Below are 22,796 nucleotides of genomic sequence, written 5' to 3'. Positions count from 1 at the left end.
CCTATCACCACTACTCACCCCTGCTATCACTCTTCTCCACCCACTCCACCCTGCCTGCACTCTTTTCTTTACTTCTCGAACACACTCTATTACTTTGCACTGTTGACCTCAGGTACCTGAACTACTCCACCTTCTCCACCTCTTCTCCCTGCAACCGCACCACTTCACCACCCTCCCTCTCATTCTACTCTCACCACAAACAACATCATCATCCGCAAACATCATAGTTCATGGAGACTCCTGTCTGACCTCGTCCGTCAACCTGTCCATTACCACTGCAAACAGTAAAGGGTTTAAAGCCGATCCTTGATGCAATCCAACCTCCACCTTAAACCAGTCTGTCGTTCCTACTGCACACTTCACTGCTGTCACACTGTCCTCATACATGTCCTGCACCACCCTCACATACTTCTCTGACACACCAGACTTCCTCATACAATACCACAATTGTTCTCTCAGCACTCTGTTGTTTGCTTTCTCTAAATCCACAAATGCACAATGTAACTCCTTCTGTCCTTCTCTATACTTCTCCATCAACGTTCTCAAAGCAAACAATGCTTCTGTGGTGCTCTTCCTCGGCATAAAACCATACTGTTTCTCACAGATTATCACCTCTTCTCTGCCTGGCTTCCACTACTCTTTCCCATAACTTCATGGTTTGACTGATTAACTTAATTCCCCTGTAGTTATTGCAGGTCTGCACTTCTCCCTTGTACAAGATCGGTACCAGCACACTTGTTAAAGACCCCCTTTACTTTATACCATACAATTAATAGAGCATGTAGTTTAATCAAATATTGCAGGAACTTTGAAATGTGAGCGGCACTCTGAGACAATCACTTATGACAAATACGGTGTTTAATGAATGAGACAAACACAACATAGAAATTCAAATTCACCCTAAAATAAGGCGCTCAAGCTTTAACACGCATTTAGACTGGTTGGTAAAACAGTTACTTGCATTGGCTTGTTGCACAAGAGTCCGGATGCGGTAGACAAAGGAATCTTTTTAAAGAGTCGGTTAGGAGGGAGTCAGATGTTTCTCCAGGTTCTCCTGAAGATCAGAGCTGTTTTTGAATTTGAATGCTGCTTTGAAGTCAGCTGGAGAGGTCAGGGATTATCCTGTTTGTATCTTTGGTGTGGGAGAACAACACTGTAAATCGTAGTGCTTGTCCTTGGAGTGAACTGCAAATGTTAAAGATTAAAAGGAATTCCTGGGACATGAAATCTGAAAGCCAGACCCAACAGTATCTAAAGGATTTTGCTTCCTTCCCAGAATACACTAATCTCTCTATTTACTCTGCCCTTTTTATTTACGGTGTATCGCAAACATCTATAGCTCCTTATCTTCTGAATCATTATATGCTGTATATGAATTGGAGCAATGTTTAGGACACTGGCTCACTACACATCAAGACACTGATGACTCCCAGTTATAAAATCTTCACTGGCATTTATCAATAACAAGCAGGATGAACCTATTCTAAAAAGCTAAACATACAAAATATTTAAAGCCATAAATTGATACATTCATACATTTATGTGTCATAGTACACTATATGGACAAGAGTTTGTGGACACCTGACAATAAGATCTTAAGGGCTTTTTGTACATTGCATGCCACATTAATTCGTCTTTAGATGTTATTATAACCTCCACTCTTGTGGGAAGATGTTCCACTATATTTTGGAGTTTGCTTGTGGAGATTTTGCTTATTTAAATATAAGGGTTTGCTGTAGTGTAGTGATGTAGGTGAGGTGAGGAGGCCTTGGTGCAGTCAGTGTTCCAATTCATCTTAAAGGTGTTCAGTAGGGTTGAGATCTTCCCCTCCAACCCAGGTAAACCATATGCAGGAACAGGTTTGGGTCACCTTTTGTAGTTTAACTGAAAGAGAAAATGAAATGCTGCATGCAAAATGTAATGCAAAGACAATTGCTACAATTGCTTAGCTTTTTTTTGTTTTGTTTTTTCCTGATGCTCTTGTTAATGTTTACCACAGATAGAAGAAACCTGAGCCCAACAGCTTTACCACACACTCCAGAGAGAAACTAGTTTGCTGTTAATGACCTCAGAGAAATTCATAGCGAATTCAGGTTCACACACCCTGCTTGTTCTGTTCTGACTCACAAAGCTGAAAGCTCAAAAATTCTGAATTTTTTCTGTGTTCTTGCTGTTTGGTCTGACCCAAGCTTTAATAGAAATAGAATGTAGACTCGTATTACTCTAGCAGGATTTTGTATATGATACATTCAAAGAGAATAAGGGGCTTTTTACTTGTCACATTACAGAAAATTTAAATTGTTTTTTTGTATCTTCATATATTCTTCATATCAAGATGCATTTACATATACAGTATATACACACACACACACACACACACACACACACACTATATGGACAAACATATTAGGACACCTAAACCCAAATGTGGTTCTTCACCAAACTATTACCCCAAATGTAATCCACAATTGTATAGGATGTTTCTGGATGTGGTAGCGTAAAACTTTCCTTGAAATTTGTACTTCAACTAGAAGATTAGCGTGTGCTCACTGTATGAATTCTGAATCTGCATTTTAAAATTTCTCTCATTATTATAAATGTCATTATAACAGGATATATTTTTGTTTCTTTCTGCCATGAAAGTGCAAAGCTTACAATAGACTCAATTCATGGACTGTAGTATTTTTTTATTACTGCACTTTCATTCGTAAAGGTGTTCCTTCAATTAAAATTACAGTTCACCAGCTATTTTAAGCATTTTGTAATGAACTTACTAAGCCAGATTTACATATATACCTTGGGAATTTTATCCCTGCTGGAGTTCTCAGGTTCAAAGGGAATCCACAGAATCCCTGTTGGATGCAGAAACTGTTGGACATTTCTGTCCAACCATGTCTCTGGAAAGCCCCATAATTTTCAGAATAATCCACTTTGATAAGAGATTAAAGACAAGCAAGATGCCATCAGGTCAGCGGGGGACAAGTGTGTGCACAGCCTTCCCCTGTTTTACAACCCTGAGCCTAATGACACCTCCGAAGTGCAGCTGATGCCATTTGGAGGCCATTTCCAACTTTTAGCCAGTATATATGTTGAGTATTTTAACATAAAATATTTGAATTGTGTTGAATTAAAAGCCCCAAAAATGTTGTGGGTCCACCAGACCCACGAATACTGGCAGATTAACAAAATATAAAGTCTACACAAGGGTTAAATATTCTTAATTCTTATATTAAAGGGTTTCTATGTTTTATTATTCTATTAGATGTCATAAAGCAGCAGTTAAAACATTTCCCTAGTTGAGTAGGTGTCAAATAAAATTTCCAGTGTGATTTGTTTGTTGTTTTAAAAGGTCATGTAGTGATAACACAGTGCCTTTTTCCTCATTTTGTATTTAGATAAAAAAAAAAGAAAAAAAAGAAAATGAAGGTGCTCTTGTAGCATGTGCTTGGATTCTTGATTCCCTGTCAATATATAGGCAGATAAATGATAAGAGCGGAGGTGGGAAGTAATGAACTACAAATACATTGTTTTTTTATTTAAGTAGATTTTTCTGGTATCAGTACTTTATTAAACTATTTATTGTTCGGACAACTTTTTACATTCACTCATTAAATTTTTTACATAAATATCTATGCTTTCTACTTACATTTCCAAACCAGGTTCGTTACTTTAGTTTAATCTGGTGACAGGATCCATATTTTTTCTTTTCGCTGCACCGTTTTCAGTCCATCAACCGATTTCCTGTCATTGCGCGGCCTTTTCAATCTACCACTGGTATATCATTTTCTGGCTCTCACACACCACAGACGTAGACTAGTTCACTTTAGGTGAGCAAGGCAGAAGGCAACAAGAAGTCAGGGGTTCACACGGATGAGACAGAGGGAGTCAGTGATGTAAACTTGACTGAGAACAGACACATTCCTGATCACCTGATCATCATAATTTTTTCTCTGCTTGTGTTCTATATGGTGGATGTTCAGCCTGGATACATTTATTAGGTAACAACATTTTAAATTCTTTTATATCAATATGATTAATATGATGTTCAGTTACCAGCATGACACTAAAACAGGAAGTAGTAATAGCTACTTTTTATGCAAGTGCAAGTCAGAGCCCAAACTTTCTTACTTTATCTTGAGTAATATCTGTACATCTCCTTGAGTGAAGGATGTGTGTACTTTTGCCCCCTCTGCATAAGAGTGTGTGAGTGCAAATCTAGTACAGTATACAGTGAGCAAAGAAATGGCTAAAGGTCCATGCATATTTTATTCAAGAGTAAAAAAAGAGATTTGTCCCATGGGGCATGCTTACACTGTGTGTAGTTCGAAAATCAAAATGGCAAAACGAAAAGAGAAATATGAAAGAGAGTGAGTGAAAGAGAGAGAGTGAGAGAGAGAGAGAGAAAGAGAGAGAGAGAAAGAAAGAGAGAAGAAAGTGAGTGAGGGATTGAGTAAGCAAGATAGAGAATCACAAATAAACCATGAACCGCTTCAGATTTTAAAGTAAAGCACAGTGAATGACCAAAACGAAAGCCCGAAACAGCCAGAATCTCTTTTTATAATAAACAAGAAGAATATTGAAGAGAATAATGATAACCAGAAATATATTTTTTTAAAAACTGAGGACGTGGGAAGGTGTGTCCCTATTTGCTTTACAGGTTGTTGTTGTTTTTTTTTTTTTCGATTTTTCCCATGCAGTCATGCAGCCCGGATGGCTTTTCAAATAGTTATAGGATCATTCACTCAACCGAAAGACTTCTGTACATGAACAGAATAATAAATAATTAAATCACGTGTCTTACATCACTGAAATGTACAGCAAAATAAACAGAAAGGTTCAAACTAAAAAAAGGAACATAGTTTCAATTGTGTACACTTAAATAGAAATAAACAAAAAAAATAAACTTAATGTGAAAAAAAGCCACCTTTTACAGTTTATGTACAAAGCTCCCGAGGCATGTTAACGGATCAGTCTTTTGCAGCTGGACAGGCCAGGACCTGATTGAGACCATACAGTAGGTGTAAATTTGCACAAAGAATGTCCAAGTGTGAATGTCCACAAATACCACAATCTTTTAATCCCACCGGTCCTTCTTTCCTTGACTGTGTGGTGTGAATGCATCCAGCAGGGGCTCGGGTCCTGCGGCTGCCTGATTGCAGCTGTTTACAGCGGTTCAAGTACAATGCAGTGACAGCAGCATTACATTGCACAGAGCGGACGAGTAAACGCACGGAAATAAACTCCCAGAACTGCACCGTGAGCATCTTGTCAAGTCCCGGGCTTTAGTGAAGGCTCATTAGTTAAATACTAGTAGCAAAACATGGTAGAGAAGAGCCAGAGACTGTGAAAATAAATGCTTAGTTGTACATTTCATACACACACACACACACACATACAGTAGGATGTACAATGTACTATTCAAATTTTTTTATCCTAGATATAACACAATGCCACTATCTGTGCCTGCATCCAGAATATAATTGTGAAGTGGGCGTGGCTAAATTCATTTTTTCCCCTTTATTTTTATTTTAATTCAACAATTTTAAATGTGAAGTGGGCGTGGCTAAACCTGATTTGTGAAAATGATTTTAAATTTACTAAAACAATTATAGTGAATTGTGCGTACTAAATTTTTCCCATTATTTCTAATTATTTCTAAAATTCATGTAAATTGGCCGTGGCTAAACCCGAATTTTTTGTTTGTTTTTACGTCACAATTATTTTTAATGTAAAGGGGCCGTGGCTAATCCCCCCCAACCTTATATTACATTTTTATCTAAAATTTGAAGTGGGCCTGGCTGAACCAGCCATTTTACCCTTGATTTCTAATGTAACTCAATTATTTAAAAAGTAATGTGACCTTTCTTTTGAAATTTCTTTGGAAAATCTTTTAAATGAGAAGTGGGCGTGGCTAAATCAGCCCTTTTTTCCCCCTTTGTTTTTATATAACTCAAAATTGAATTATATGAAGTGGGTGTGGCTAAAGCAAAAACAATTTTCAAAGCAACGATTTTAAATGTGAGGTATACATGCCTAAACCATATATTTTGTAAATACCATTTTTACTTTAAATCAAAGATCTTAAATATCAGTGGGTGTGGCTGAACATAATCCCTTTCCCTGTTTTTTTATTGAACTAAATAATGTTAGATGTAAAGTGGGCATGGTTGAACTTAAAAAAAAATAAAAATAAATGTAACATTGAATATAAAAATGTGTATAGGCTTGTGTTTTTTAATATATTTTTATACACACGTTCTGACAAATGTAGCCAGTAGATCAATGCCTGCAGGGATCTGCAAGTGGGATCCAGTCTGAACTTGAATTCCTGTTAGTCTTTCTACAAGATTTCTTTTGTATCTGTTTGGAATACAGCATCTAACTGCTACTCATAGGTCATGCTGTGTACTATGTTGGGTCTATAATGTCTTTGTGTTTTATATATATATATATATATATATATATATATATATATATATATATATATATATATATATATATATATATATATATATATATATACACTTAACGTTACTTAATATCTTAAACACACATGTTCACAGCTGTAACAAACAGCACACACATTGCTTTCAACTTTGGGAAGTCCCACATGAATATTGTCCTCCCCCTGAAGTGAAATGGTAATCACGGTGAATCCCCTACGGTGTTGAGTGTAAATACGTGAATAACCCTAAATGCTGTGTTGTAGTGTTGTAATTGGTATCAGAATTTGCACTGAGAAAACTCAGATGCTCCAATGCAAGGCTTAGATTTTCTTTTTACAAAAAAATGAGTAAAGTAATTACACACTTCAGTCAACCAACCCACCCACCCACACACACACACACACACACACACACATGTAAAGCAGACACAAACTTATCCAAGAGAACAGCGCTCCAACATCCTATTATCAGTTTGTAGTTAATATGTCATTATCCAACCCACACACATTTGTTTGTCTTCCACTTCACTACAACATGATCAGACAGAGCTTTAAAGCAGGACATCCTCCTGCACTTCCTCCTGCACTTCCTCCTGGACATCCTCCTGGACTTCCTCCTGGACTTCTTCCAGAAATTCCCCCCATGACTTCCTCCCAGCATCGCATGCTCTTTACACCGTCCGCTTTCAAAGGCAAAAAAATCCCTCTTTCATCTCAGGCTGCGTCTCAAATTGCAACCAATCGTCCACTGTAAAGAGGGAGAGAAAAAGAGCAGCAATGCAGATGGAAGGAAAGAGGGTAAAGAAAGACAGAGAGCGAGAGCACAGACAGGAATAAAGAAGAACAAGAAGAGGAGGAGGATGAAGATGAGGAGTCACTGAAGGTTGCTGTTGTCGTCGGTGCCGTTGGACTCGACCATGTTCATGCGGCCCATAGAGAGACCCACGCTGTTGAGCACGTCGCGGCGTGGAGGCATGCGCTCGTTTATCCGGTCCAGACCCTTCGCTTCCTCAAAACTGTTGATCTTATGCTGTGGGGAGAAACCACGGATAGCTGGAGAGAGGGAGGGAGAGAAAGAGAGCAAGAGGACGAATAAGAGGAAATAGACAAAATGAAACAGGAGAGTCAGGAAGAAAGGGTTGATGAATGGGGCACAGATGAAGGGAAAGAAGGAAGAGAGAAAAGAGAGTAAAAGGGAAAAGAGAGCAAAGACAGAGAGACAGGAAAAGAGAATGAGACAAAAAGCATGCAAAAGGATAGAAATGGAGAGAAGAGAAAAAAAAGAAAGGAAGAGACAAAGAATATAGAATCATGGATCTGCACTTTTGTGCACACACACACACACACACACACACACAGATGACACTTCTTCTTTTCCTTTAATACCCTGCCAATATCCAACCCACTTTCTTTAATACCCTGTATACGCTTTAATTCCTCTTTCTCTAATACCCCACCCACTCTTAAATACCCCACCCATGCTTTATCACCCCAGTCACACTTTAATACCCTGTCCCCTTTCTCTAATAAAAAACTTTCTTTCAACTTCTCCCGTTAGGGGTCGCCACAGCGGATCCTCCGAACGTTTGATTTGGCACGTTTTCATGCTGGATGCCCTTCCTAACGCAACCCTCCCCATTTATCCGGGCTTGGGACCGGCACTGAAAGTGTCTGGGGTTGGTTCCCTGACCGGGGATCGAACCCAGGCCTTTCTCTAATACCCCACTCAATCCAACCTTTTCGTTTAATACCCTGTACACATTTTTAAACGTGCCCACTTTATAATCCCCCACCCACTCATACCTTGTCCACTCTTTCTTTAACCCACCCACACTTTAATACCCCAGCCACACTTCCATACCATACCCACTCTGCAATACCCCAGCCACACTTTAATACCCCACCCACAGTTTAATACCCTACCCACTCTCTAATACCCGAGCCACACTTTAATACCCCACCCGCTCTTTAATACCCCACCCGCTCTTTAATACCCCAGCCACACTTTAATACCTCACCCACTCTTTTAACAATTAAACCATTTTAATAAAACGAACATATAGTCAGTTGCACCACATAACTGGGGCAATTTTTTCTGATACACCAAAAGACAATTTACATAAAGAGGATCTTATTGTGTAAGTCATGATCAGTCAGAAGTCTGCCTGTGACCAGACAGTCTATACTACAATAGTTTTGAGTATTTATCAGTTAATTCTCTTTCTGAAGAAGCTTTTTAATACACTTTGATGCTTCTGGAAAGTTAATTAATTTTAGCCAAATAAAATTCTATGAAAAAAAACTGACCAATGTGTTGGAGTTTGAACACAAAACCTGACATAACAATACACCAATAGTGAAACACACTCAGATCATCAATCACACTTTCATTCTGTCAAGTGTACAAAAAACACACACACACACACACACACACACACACACACACACACACACACACTCACACCACCACTACAGGGAAATTTGTGACAGCTGGATGTAGCTGAAGAGGAAGTAACAGATTTTTTTAAATCACATCCTGAATCACAAGGAACTCAGACACCGATGTTTCCATTAGAAAACAATATCGTCATCGAATCCAAATCTATTAAACATCTAATCTACTGTTCTGATCTGATGGAAACACAGTAAAGATGATGTGAAGCACTGCTCTACAGGGGAAACATTCACAACACAGCAGTGGCAGAAATACTTTTTTTTAAATGATAATCCATAGGTAAGGTTTTTTGTTGTTTTGTTAAATTTTTTGTTTTTGCTGTGTTACTTAGATCTCGAATGTCCCAGGCGCAGAGAGGTCACATGATCCCAGCAGGTCACCTGCTCACAAAGGACTAATCACAGAGGCGGCAGATGTGAGGCAGGGCGGGGCTTAGACAACAGTCTTCTAATTGCATCCTTGTTACCGAGTAAAGCTGAACAGTAAAATGTTGGATATATCTGAACAGGACATTCAGCTATATTATTCGTACAAATATTTCTCAAACGCTAAAAAATAACAGTTATCTAAATCCAGTGAAATGATGTGTCTCAAATCAGGTCCATTATTAAAATGATTGATATAATATTCAGATATAATAACTATATATTAACTTTTATCAAAGCAAGTTTCAATGTTTACTTTTCTTAAGTATAAAGACACCAGTGTAAAGTTAGTTAGTTACCACTCCTTAGCAGCACTTATAATATAACTTATAAAAATATAATAAATAATAATAAATAAAGCACACTTGGATGCATGCGATAAAAAAATAAAAATGTCAGCATTTAGTTATTGTTACTTTATTACTTTATTAACACCAAATATTTTAGAATAGCAGCAACTTTCCCAAACTATTGCTTTTAACTTTTTAGAGAATAAAAATCACAATATTTTATGTTTCTAGTTACATTAAATGTTTTGGAACATCTGGTGAACATGTAAGCTTGTGTTGGTCCTGACAGTCGCATCACTATTTGGAATCTCTCGAGTTTACAGAGGAACTAAAATTCTTGAAACGGAAGACTTTCCTGTGGCAGAAAACCTAAAGTTATGGCTTTACTTTGAACTGTTACGAACCGTCGACACTGGAAAATGCTGAAATCTTAGAAATGTAGCATTTTTCATTGTCGATCCTTTGTAGCGAAGAAAAGCCATAACTTGAGGTTTTCTGCTGATGGAAGAACACAAGCATATCCCTATATTAGTTCATACAACGACCTGTTTTTGCACCGCATTGTGTTTGTTTACATATACTCTTGTTCATAGTCTTTTAAAGTCCTCTTTGCACAGTACCGTATATTCACAGTTTAATACCGTATACAATATATATAATAGGTTTACTGGACCATGCTTTCTTGTGTTTATGTGTATTTGTTCCACACTGTCTTGTGTTGTGTGTCTGCACTGTTTTTGTCTGCACTGTTTGCACTCGATGCACTTTATGTAGCTCTATATTGTTTAGTGTAGCACCAGGGTCCTGAAGGAACGTTGTCTCAGTTTTCACAGTGTACTGTGTACCACTGTGTATGGTAGAAATGACAATAAAAGCCTCTTGACTTGGCTTGACTATAATTCTGGTGAGAGAAAGGGTCCTTCTGTGTGTTTTTACAGAAAATCCTCTTTCAAAAGATGCAGGAGAATGAAACATACAACAATATCGATTATTCGAGTTCTCATAGATCACTACTTTTACTTAGCTATAATGTAGCTATAATCTCCCTGTATAACATAAAATTGTGTAATGCTAACCAGCTCCCTTTAGTGGAGGTTTTGTTTTTACAGGGAAAATAAATTCTAATTATGGTTACACAAAAACAATAACTACGGTCTATGTCTATATTTCGTTAGTTCGTTCTTTTATCACATGATTCCCATAGACGCTATGCAGTGCATTACTCAGGAAACAGAATTGAGTAATTCATCTCATAAATCCCCCAGTCCGACTCCTTCGTTCTTTTGTCACGTGACTCCTTTACACGCTACACAATGCAAGAGAGAATTTTTTGTGACATTATTGTTACAATAATTATTAATGATATTATAATTGATAATCACAGCTTTGCAATTGACTGTGTTTAATGGAAGCCATCTTGTTTCTGCTACATTTTTACAATAATGTCCACCAGCTAGGTTTTTATATTAGTTCACATCTTTAGTGACTTTTTGTGATTTGAGACACAGCTAACATCAGGGTTTAGTGCTAGCAGTCAGTGTGTATGGATGTGTGTATGTGACGATCTTATAATTACATGAACCATTCTTGTACTTCTGGTAACAACAGATGGCACAGCCCCCTGACCTTTCATAGCCACCTCGAACTATGTTTTCGCTAGCAGACGCAAGGTAGCTAGTGCATGCTACAGGTGGCTATGTAACCTCTGAGCAGCACAGATAGCGTGGCGGGCTGGTGATTACCTTCACTGTCCTCAACCGCCTCAATGGCTTCAATGGCCTCGATGGTAGCTGAGAAAGCACAGACAGACACACAGAGAGACGGAGAGACACACAAACGGAGAGACAGAGAGAGGAGGAGTGAAAGGAGAAGCGTTATTGTGGCAGCCATGCAATCAGCACGAGCCGCCACGAGTCCACCGCCGAGGCTGGTTGTCGTTAGCGGTTAGCGTTAGCCAAATAGCACCGCTAGCCGGATAGTAGTACAGTGTGGGTGTATAGATTAGTTCAGTAACAAGAAAAAAAAATAAACATGTGTAAGATTAGAGAGGAGAGAAAGAGCCAAAGTGGAAGAGAAACAAAAACAGAAGTGACCGTAATTATTTTGTTTTTTGGTTGTTTTTTTGCTCACCGCTCTGTAAAGTCTGTTTTCCTCCTGAAAGAACTCCGCTGGGCAGCATGCCGGTCGGAGTTAGACCCTTTAGAGTCAACACGTTTTCACTCTCCTCACTGTGAAGAGAACCCGAGAGGTTAGATATCACTCATACACACACACACACACACACACACACACACACACACACAGGACTGGGTTATACTTCTGCAGATCTGCCCAATTAAGAACTCATGAGGACGGAATATGTTGCAAGTTTTGATCGCTGCATCATTCAGAGCATCCTGACAAACTCCATCACGGTGGGGTTCCACAGTGTGTTCAACACACTGGTGAAACGTGACCAACAAATCACTAGCACCCAGCAATTAAGCATCTTCAACCCCAGTAGATGTCTGCATAGAGCACCATGGGTTCCTCCCATCCCAGTAACAATGTGTTCAATCTTGGTCCATCCAGGAGGAGATACAGGAACATGTACACCACATAAAGCAGGTCCAGGGCCACAACCATTACCCTACTGAATTCTGGTGCTTTACTGTTGTTGGATTTTTTTTTACCTCTGATCATTACGCAGGCCCTCTCCATTCTGTACATTCTGCATTATGTCTTTATAATTGTAGATTAGTAGCAAAAGTCTGATTACCCACAATTCCCTTTTTCAAAAGGTCCAAAAACACAAAAGTAGAAGCCAGCCTTCATTCGGGATGCGCTCACCGTAAAACCGAGAACATTTTGGCCATTTTGCCAATGGCACGGATTTTGTTCCTGATGACCTCCTTACGTGCGGCTGCAGCGTTCGCTGCGAAGAAATCACACACACACACACACACACACACACACACACACACACACACACAAATATTTTATATATATATATATATATATATATATATATATATATATATATATATATATATATATATATATATACACACAGAGTATTGAAACAAGTAAGAAGTTGTTTCTAATTTTACATTATATAGTTTAAAGTTAGTCAGGTGTAGGTGTTTATATTTATTTCAGTTTGCTTTTTCTAACTCACACTCAAGAAAGTATTTTGACCATTATGCCCATAGTGGAAGAACACACTTTCCCTTCACTATATCTATAAGGCCCAAAACCTGTTCTGGCATGACAATGCCCCTGTGCACAAATGTAGTGTGTTAAGTTTGCAGTGGAAAAGCTCAAGTGTCCTGCACAGAGCGCTAACCTCAAATCCACCAAACCACCCAGTTTTGGACAGAATGGAACACGGACTGAACCCCAGACGTCCTCATTGAACATCAGAGAATGATTTCACTAATGCTCTGACTGAACACGAAATTAGAAATCCCTGCAGTTACGCTCCAAAATGGGTGGTGTTCAGGTGTCCACAAACTTCCGGCACTTATGGAGTAGCTGAATTCTGGAGTTTTCTCCTCACCATCATATATCTCATCACCGTCGTTCACGAGTTCATCATCCGAACAGATGCTGAGGACATTCACCAACATCTCAGTCACTGTGGAGAGGTCAAAGGTTAAAGTGTGAAAGACAGGAAATTGCTGTAATCTATCTATCCACAAAATTAAAGATGGACTTTATATATTTAGTTGTTGTACTTGTTAAAATAAACATCTACATATGTATTTATATAAACATATGACAATTAATAATGAATAAATAATTTTACAAGTAACATAACATCTGATCCCTAATAGGTTCATTCTGCTGTTTTTAATGTTAAAATAAATCAGTGCAAAACAAACAAGCAGATAAATAAACCAGCTTACATAAAACAACATTTTATAATCGCACTGCTAATGTGGCTCTAATAAAGTCTGGTGTATTTGAATGAAACAGTTTTAATAAAAATATAAATAATATACATAAAAAGTATTAAAATAATAATAATAATAATAATAATAATAATAATAATAATAATATAATGGGATCAAACTAAATGATTAATTGGGTTTTTGTGAGGAAATGATAAATACTCCACCCTGAAACACATTATCATATTTATATTGTAATATTTCAGAGTTTTTAGTGAATCTGGTGTGAATTTTTCACTGATGCTACATTGATATCTTTCATGACACCAAGTTACCGGTAAATAAAGTTGCCTTTTAAAAACAATTGCTGTATGTGTAATACGCGCTTCAGTGGAAGTTGATGTCCTTCATTCCTCTCATACCTTTCTCTCCTACGAAAGGCAGGGACCAGGTGAACACGTCCATGAAGTTAGGCAGCCAATAAGGGTGTGGAGAGCAGTTGAACTGACGAATGTTCATGACATTGTTCTCGTATTTTAGCACAGCAGCTGCAAAAACATCATCAATAATGACATGCATCAGCGCCTGCCTGCATACACAGAGATGTGCATTTGATTTTAATGCTAAAGCCAGTCATGGTATTGTTAGTTCAGAAGTACGAAAGGCTCAAGAGCAGCGTGGTGCATTTACACAACAAACGTCTGACCTTTATTATTATACACGTCCAGGTAATTGGGAGCGGAGAAAATGGTGATGAGAGAGGGGAAACCCGTCGTCTGGCTTTTTCTGTACATCCGATAACTGCACAAATATTATACAGGGGACAATTATAATAACAACAACAACAACAACAATAATAATAATAATATTAATAATAATAATAATAATAATAATAATAATAATAATACCCCTCCTTGAACTGCCACCTTAACATGGTGGAGGGGTTTTAGTACCAGAATGACCCTAGGAGCTATGTTGTCCGGGGCTATATGCCCCTGGTAGGGTTTCCCAAGGCAAACAGGTCCTAGGCGATGGGTCAGACTAAGAGCGGTTCAAAAACCCTTATGAGAAAAAACAGATTTAGGACCGTGACGTCGCCCGGTATGGCGCAGCCGGGGCCCCACCCTGGAGCCAGGCCCGGGGTTGGGGCTCGTATGCGAGCGCCTGGTGGCTGGGCTCAGCCCAAAGGAGCGACGTGGGGCCGCCTTCCCGTGGGCTCACCACCTGCAGGAGGGACCGTAAGGGGCTGGTGCTGAGAGGATTGGGCAGCAGTCGAAGGCGGGGGCCTCGACAACCCGATCCCTGGACACGGAAGCTAGCTCTAGGGACGTGGAATGTCACCTCGCTGGCGGGGAAGAAGCCTGAGATTGTGCGTGAGGTTCAGAGGTTCCGACTAGAGATAGTCGGGATCACCTCTACGCACGGCTTGGGCTCTGGAACCACACCCCTCGAGAGAGGATGGACTCTTCACCACTCTGGAGTTGCCCATGGTGAAAGGCGGCGGGCTGGTGTGGGTTTTCTTATAGCCCCCCAGCTTAGCCGCCATGTGTTGGAGTTTACCCCGGTGAATGAGAGGGTCGTTTCCCTGCGCCTATGGGTCGGGGATAGGTCTCTCACTGTCGTGTGTGCCTACCGGCCAAACGGCAGTGTAGAGTACCCGGCCTTCTTGGGGTCTCTGGGAGGGGTGCTGGACAGTGCTCTGACTGGGGACTCCGTCGTTCTACTGGGAGACTTCAATGCCCACGTGGGCAGCGACAGTGACACCTGGAGGGGCGTGATTGGGAGGAAAGGCCCCCCTGATCTGAACCCGAGCGGTGTTCAGTTTTGGACTTCTGTGCTAGTTACAATTTGTCCATAACGAACACCATGTTTAAGCATAAGGGTGTCCATCAGTGCACGTGGCACCAGGACACCCTAGGCCGTAGGTCGGTGATCGACTTTGTGGTCGTTTCATCTGACCTGCGGCCGTATGTCTTGGACACTCAGGTAAAGAGAGGGGCGGAGCTGTCAACTGATCACCACCTGGTGGTGAGTTGGATCTGATAGCGGGGGAGGAAGCTGGACAGACTCGGCGTACTGTAAGGGTCTGCTGGGAACGTTTGGCCGAGTCTCCTGTCAGAGAGATCTTCAACTCCCACCTCTGGCGGAGCTTTGACCGGATCCCGAGGGAGGCTGGAGATATTGAGTCCGAGTGGACCATGTTCTCCACCTCCATTGTCGAAGCGGCCACTCGGAGCTGTGGCCGTAAGGTCTCCGGTGCCTGTCGAGGTGGCAATCCCCGAACCCGGTGGTGGCAACCGGAAGTAAGGGATGCCGTCAAGCTGAAGAAGGAGTCCTATCGGGCCTGGTTGGCTTGTGGCAGCTGACGGGTACCGGCAGGCCAAGCGAACTGCAGCCCAGGTGGTTGTGGAGGCAAAAACTCGGGCCTGGGAGGAGTTCAGGACTATTGGCTGGCCTTGAAGAGATTCTGGCAAACCGTCCGGTGCCTCAGGAGAGGGAAGCAGTGCCCTACCAATGCTGTTTACAGTGGAGGTAGGGAGCTGTTGACCTCAACTGGGGATGTCGTTGGATGGTGGAAGGAATACTTCGTGGATCTCCTCAATCCCGCCGTCACGTCTTCCATTGAGGAAGCAGAGGCTGAGGGTTTAGAGGTGGACTCGTCCATCACCCAAGCTGAAGTCACCGAGGTAGTAAAGAAACTCCTCGGTGGCAAGGCACCGGGGGTGGATGAGATCCGCCCTGAGTACCTCAAGTCTCTGGATGTTGTGGGGCTGTCTTGGCTGACACGCCTCTGCAGCATCGCGTGGCGGTCAGGGATAGTGCCTCTGTAATGGCAGACCGGGGTCGTGGTCCCTCTTTTTAAGAAGGGGGACCGGAGGGTGTGTTCCAACTATAGTGGGATCACACTTCTCAGCCTACCTGGGAAAGTCTATGCCAGGGTACTGGAGAGGAGAATACGGCCGATAGTAGAACCTCGGATTCAGGAGGAACAGTGTGGTTTTCGTCCAGGCCGTGGGACACTGGACCAGCTCTATACCCTCTACAGGGTGCTGAAGGGTTCATGGGAGTTTGCCCAACCAGTCCACATGTGTTTTGTGGATTTGGAAAAGGCATTCGACTGTGTCCCTCGCGGCGGCCTGTGGAGGGTGCTCCGGGAGTATGGGGTCCGGGGCCCTTTACTAAGGGCTGTCCGGTCCCTGTACGACCGAAGCAGGAGCTTGGTTCGCATTGCCGGCAGTAAGTCAGACTTGTTCCCGGTGCATGTTGGACTCCGGCAGGGCTGCCCTTTGTCACCGGTTCTGTTCATAATTTTTATGGACAGAATTTCTAGGCGCAGCCAGGGGCCGGAGGGTGTCCGGTTTGGTGACAACACGATTTCGTCTCTGCTCTATGCAGATGATGTTGTCGTGCTGGCTTCATCAGACCAGGACCTTCAGCACGCACTGGGACGGTTTACACTCGGCTGGGATGAGAATCAGCACCTCCAAATCCGAGGCCATGGTCCTCAGTCGGAAAAGGGTGGCTTGCCCACTTCAGGTTGGTGGAGAGTTCCTGCCGCAAGTGGAGGAGTTTAAGTATCTTGGGGTTTTGTTCACGAGTGAGGGAAGGGTGGAACGGGAGAATGACAGACGGATCGGTGCAGCTTCTGCAGTAATGCGGTCGATGTACCGGTCTGTCGTGGTGAAGAAAGAGCTGAGCCGCAAGGCAAACTTTCGCTTTACCGGTCAATCTACGTTCCTACTCTCACTTATGTTCATGAGCTCTGGGTCATAACCGAAAGGACAAGATCCCGGATACAGGCGGCCAAAATGTGCTTTCTCCGCAGGGTGGCTGGGCGATCCTTTAGAGATAGGGTGAGAAGCTTGGTCACTCGGGAGGAGCTCAGAGTAGAGCCGCTGCTCCTCCATATCGAGAGGGGTCAGCTGAGGTGGCTCGGGCATCTGTTCCGGATGCCTCCTGGACGCCTTCCTGGGAAGGTGTTCCGGGCGCGTCCCACTGGGAGGAGACCCCGGGGAAGACCTAGGACACGCTGGAGAGACTATGTCTCCCGGCTGGCCTGGGAACGCCTCGTTGTCCCCCCCGAAGAGCTGGAAGAAGTGTCTAGGGAGAGGGAAGTCTGGGCATCTCTGCTTAGACTGCTGCCCCCGCGACCCGGCCTCGGATAAGCGGGAGAAGATGGTATGGTATAATAATAATAATAATAATAATAATAATAATAATAATAACAATGTATAAATAGATGGATAGTAAGCAGATTGGTGGAGGATATAATGTTATGACTGGTAGAGAAATCTTCAATGGTGGAATGATATTAAGTAGGATGGTAGTGGAGGACCAATTAATGGATGGATGGATGGATGGATGGATGGATGGATGGATGGATGGATGGATGGATGAATGGATGGATGGATTGATGGATGGATGGATGGATGGACAGAATGGTAGAAATAGACAAAAGTCAATAAGAAAAATGGTAGAAAAAGACAATAGAGCGAAGAGCATGCTGTTAAAGAAAGATCAAAGAATGGATGGATGGATGGATGGATGGATGGATGGATGGATGGATGGATGGATGGATGGATACAGAAATGGAGAAATGAAATGTAAGCTGATTAGTGGAGATAAATGATTTATTGTATAAATGAATAAGTATGCTGGATGGAGACTTAGATAGATAGATAGATAGATAGATAGATAGATAGATAGATAGATAGATAGATAGATAGATAGATAGATAGATAGATAGATAGATAGATAGATAGATAGATAGATAGATGCGAATGTATAGGATATGGATGGATGGATGGATGGATGGATGGATGGATGGATGGATGGATGGAAGAATGGATCCATGATCAGACTGGATCTGGAGGGATAGTAAAAGCAAGCTGTTAAAGACAAATGATAAATGGGTGAATAGTGAGCAGGCTGGTAAAGATGAGTAGATAGATAAATATATGGATGGTGAATGAATGTTTGGTGGGCAGGTGAGCAGAGGCATAGATTGGGAGAAGGAAGGATGGATGGGTGAATAGATAAATAAATGTGTATGAAGCAGGAGAAAAATAAACCGAAGGTGTGCAGGTGTTTTGTTCCACCGGGCCATTATTCCCAGTTACACCACTGTCAACAGCAGAGCATCTTAGTCATCATATAAAAAATAAAATAAAAAAATACCTTTTTCTAGATTGATGTTCATGCCCCTAATTAAGAGATCCTCAAAAACATTACTGGCAATTGTGTAATTCACATATAAACACTTTCGACCAAAATGTGGTGTTTACTCTACACAGGACTGTGTGTTGACTTTAGGAGCCGGTCGCACTGGTGCTAGAAAATGTTTTGAGTGTTGAGCAAAAAGTCAACAGCAATACACAGTGAAGAATCAGAAATAAAGTGTGCAGTGGTCTTTTATACGGCTCAAGAAATTCAAATATACGCAGGAAATCGAGCAGAAAAATAAAAATTCAGTGTCAATTTACAGATTTGAATGAACGTGATCTTTCAAATAAGTCATCGTTTCCATAGCAATGGCTCTACGTAAACGTGTACGCACCACGTAAACAGATAAAGAAACCAGCATAGTCGTTAATATGATGGAAGGAGCTAAAAAAGCTGAAGTGTTCCGATGCAGGTAAGACTGCAAGATGGAGAGATTTGTGCTGTTCAGGTTTTCTGTAACTGCATTATTTTACCTTATTAACTTTGAGAGAAAAAAAAAAGATAGAGAGAGAGAGAAAGAGAGAGAGAGAGAGAGAGAGAGAGAGAGAGAGAGAGAGAGAGAGAGAGAGAGAGAGAGAGAGAGAGAGAGAGAGAGAGAGAGAAAGTCTGATGAGATATTGTATATTTATAGCTGCTATAAGTATAAACTAGAGATCACTTGCTCCACAGACATTCCATGATGTTATAGGTATAAAGGAATAAAAAAAGATGTGCGTTGATAAATAAAAAAGGGGAAGAAAATATGGGCTGCTATCAGAAGGATCACATCAGATGACCACGTCATTGATTACTAATCTATAACAGCTCTTCTACATTTATGTGTTTGATTACTCCCTCATACATAATTATCATGTTATATAACAATGGCCTTGTAATATATTGAGAGATTATTAGAATGGGAAATTTCATAGAAATTAATAGAAATGTAAAAATGTTCTAAAATATGATGCCACTGATTTATCATCCTTTCAGCTGGTGGACGGGAAATAAGGGAATGTTTAAGCAGAGCAGTAAAAGGAAGATGTATAGCTGAATGCATATGACAGACAGACAGACAGACAGACAGACAGACAGACAGACAGACAGACAGACAGACAGATAGATAGATAGATAGATAGATAGATAGATAGATAGATAGATAGATAGATAGATAGATAGATAGATAGATAGAATGGTGAGTTGGTGTGTTTGGATAGATGGATGGATGGATGGATGGATGGATGGATGAAAATGTTTAAAAACAGACAGACAGACAGACAGACAGACAGACAGACAGACAGACAGACAGACAGACAGACAGATAGATAGATAGATAGATAGATAGATAGATAGATAGATAGATAGATAGATAGATAGATAGATAGATAGATAGATGAATATACATAAAACACAGGTTTAAAGGAATGTATAAAGACTTGTAGTGAAGAAGGAAATAAATAAAAGGATGACTAGATGGATGATAATATGTAATATAGATAATATGTTGATTGGAAGTGATTAAGACTTGATGAAGTAATGAAGTAAATTATCAAAATGATCAAAAGATTAATAGATTAATAGGTGGATTGTTGAATGGATCAATAAATGGAAGGATGGATGTATAGGTGGATGGATGGACAGATGTAAAGCACACTGGTTAAAAGGAATGTATAGAGACTTGAAGAGAATAAAGAATAAATTGAAATGGATGGATAGATGAATGGAATATTCTTTAATGAATGTTAAAAAAAGAGAAAAAAACGTGCTATGGGCTGAGTTGTGGACTGATGCTGCAGTGATGATGATGATGATGACTATGATAATGATGATGATGATGATGATGATGGGATTCTGGGTGAATTCAGTGATGTGTAAACTGTTTCACTCACCCTGCGTCCTGCGCCTCATGGGCTCTGATCACAGAGAGCAGGTTATTAGTCTGTAGAAACTCACACACTGCAGGATAACTGTATACAATAAATACAAAAAGAGTGAAAGAGTGAGATTCAGCAACAAAGCGGTATATATCATGTCATAGAAAGTGAAAAAAAGAGAGCAGGATAAAGAGCAGTATACAGTATTTAGAATGAGTAAAAAAAAAAAACGACAGAAGGAGAGTGACAAATGTGTTTAACAGCCACAAGATGGCAGCACTGAGCCCATTAAAAAACCTACATTCCACTGTTTTGAGAAGAAACACGTTTCCAACACATCCGTACTCACATATACAGTATACCAGTTAACCTCCAAATCTCTGTATAAAATTCACTAAAAATAGGTAGGAATTAAACCAAATCAGAGTCAAATCTCAAGCACCATCTTATAAACACAACAGTCAAAAAGTCCATAGAAGAAATCCACCTTTCTGTCCATCACCAATGAGGATTTAACAGTTACAGACCACAAGAATCCTGCTGTCACTCTATAAAACATGCCCAGGTCTTACAAACAGTTAAACTAATGATCAAATCAAACTAAAATGCGTTTGCATACAACTAAATGAACTTATTTGTATTTGCTTTTTCACGGTGTGTTGCTGTCAAGCTACTCCGAAATGTAATCAATGCTCAGTCACAACTGCGACTATGCTCCATTTTATAAACTTTTTTTTTCTGAAATTTGCTAAAAACAAGGTCATACTTTTGGTGGTAGCTTAGTGGTTGAGGCATTGTGTTAAGACCGCGAGTTTTAATCCTACTCTCGGGCCCCCTGAGCAAGGCCTTTAACCGCATAACCGCTCAGCTGTATGAATGAGATCAATTGGCATCTGCAAAATTTTATAAATGTAATACTTAAAAAAAAAACAGTTTACATTTACTAAAACTGTCTGTGGAAAAAAGGGTATTTCCACTCGTTCTCACTTTTTAAAAAAGTTATTCACTTGAACTAGAAGACACAGACCTGTAGCGTGGCAATGCCCACGTGCACAAAGCAAAGTCCTAGAAGCAGTGGTGGACGAAGTACACAAACCATGTGGTTGAGTTAAAATAGAGATACGCTCTGTAAAATATCACTCCAGTAAAAGTGTCCCTTTAAACTTTTATTTGAGTAAAAGTACAAAAGTATTTGCCCTTAAATGTATCCAAAGTACTATGACTTCTTATGGCTATAATGTTCCTTTTATTATTTTTCTCACAAGACTCTTTACTTAATTTACTCAGTTTATATGAAAAGACTCTAATGTGACTCTCAGCACAGCAAAATCTATAAATAGGATGATATTAATGTGTCAAACACTCATTGATATCTATTAAAACTATCATGAGCCCTAAACCTTCTTTTCATACCATCAGTTATTACTCTCAAACGGCATGTGGCTGATAAGTAGATACTTATCAACGCTCTGATTGGTGGCTTGCTGTCTGATTGTCCAGTTTTTATCCACTCAGAAATAAAAAGGGTCGACTGATTTCGCAATGTAGTAAAAAATACGATATTTCTTTGAAATGTAGTGAATGTAAAGTAAAAATCTCCCCAAATGGAAATACTTCAGTAACGAATTACATTCACTTAGTTACTGTTCACCACTGCTACGGATATTTGGTTTACTGTACATGGATCTACATGTGAAGCTCTTGAGTGGCCTTTTATAGAGCTCTGAACTCAACCCAAAGCACCACAGGCCTCCTCACCTCACCTACATCGGTACCCTACTTTACTAACACCCTTGTGGCTGAATCTCACACAGATCTTCACAAGCACACTCCAACAACTAGTGGAACATCTTCCCAGAAGACTGGAGGTTATTAGAACAGGACAGGAATGGGGACTAAATGTGGTATGGGATGTTCAAAAAGCACATATAAACCTTAGACCCAGAAACTTTAGTCCATTTAGTGTAGAAAATAAATCAGCAATCACAGTACAAGCAGATGAAATCCTACGCTGTGCTTACTTACTCACTCTCTCTCTCTCTCTCTCTCTCTCTCTCTCTCTCTCTCTCTCTCTCTCTCTCTCTCTCTCTCTCTCTCTCTCTCTCTCTCTCTATCTATCTATCTCAGCTCAGTGGGAAAATTCTCTGCTCATAAATATATAAACTTTCAATAAATAACTTTAAATAATTAATTTTTGAGTTGGCATTTGAGGTTGAAGTCCACAAGTCCAAGT

The 22,796-nt window shown here is 40.5% G+C and overlaps 1 protein-coding gene across 4 annotated transcripts in view; it reads right to left on the bottom strand.

Moving 5' to 3' along the window:
* Positions 1–4,247: 4,247 nt before the first annotated feature.
* The window catches only part of ppp3cb (protein phosphatase 3, catalytic subunit, beta isozyme), a 60,049-nt gene continuing 41,500 nt past the window's right edge, over positions 4,248–22,796 (bottom strand). Inside the window, exons 7-15 of one of the 4 annotated variants that reach the window (XR_014534449.1) lie at positions 20,579–20,656; positions 14,194–14,288; positions 13,910–14,035; positions 13,154–13,231; positions 12,445–12,529; positions 11,746–11,843; positions 11,358–11,405; positions 5,688–7,498; positions 4,248–5,645 (exon numbers count right to left, since the gene is read on the bottom strand). Coding sequence is in view for 3 of the 4 variants with exons in the window: in XM_083547111.1 (XP_083403237.1) it covers positions 7,320–7,498; positions 11,358–11,405; positions 11,746–11,843; positions 12,445–12,529; positions 13,154–13,231; positions 13,910–14,035; positions 14,194–14,288; positions 20,579–20,656 (787 nt within the window). In the remaining variant the exon portion in view is untranslated. Of the gene's footprint in view, positions 7,499–11,357; positions 11,406–11,745; positions 11,844–12,444; positions 12,530–13,153; positions 13,232–13,909; positions 14,036–14,193; positions 14,289–20,578; positions 20,657–22,796 lie in introns of all 4 variants that reach the window. The other 3 variants (XM_083547111.1, XM_083547110.1, XM_083547112.1) reach the window with 3 other exon arrangements.

This window comes from Silurus aristotelis, assembly GCF_946808225.1.
Source record: "Silurus aristotelis genome assembly, chromosome: 7".
NCBI lineage: Eukaryota > Metazoa > Chordata > Actinopteri > Siluriformes > Siluridae > Silurus > Silurus aristotelis.
Note: the sequence above shows the minus strand (reverse complement) of the source record. Positions and strands in the feature narration are given on the sequence as shown.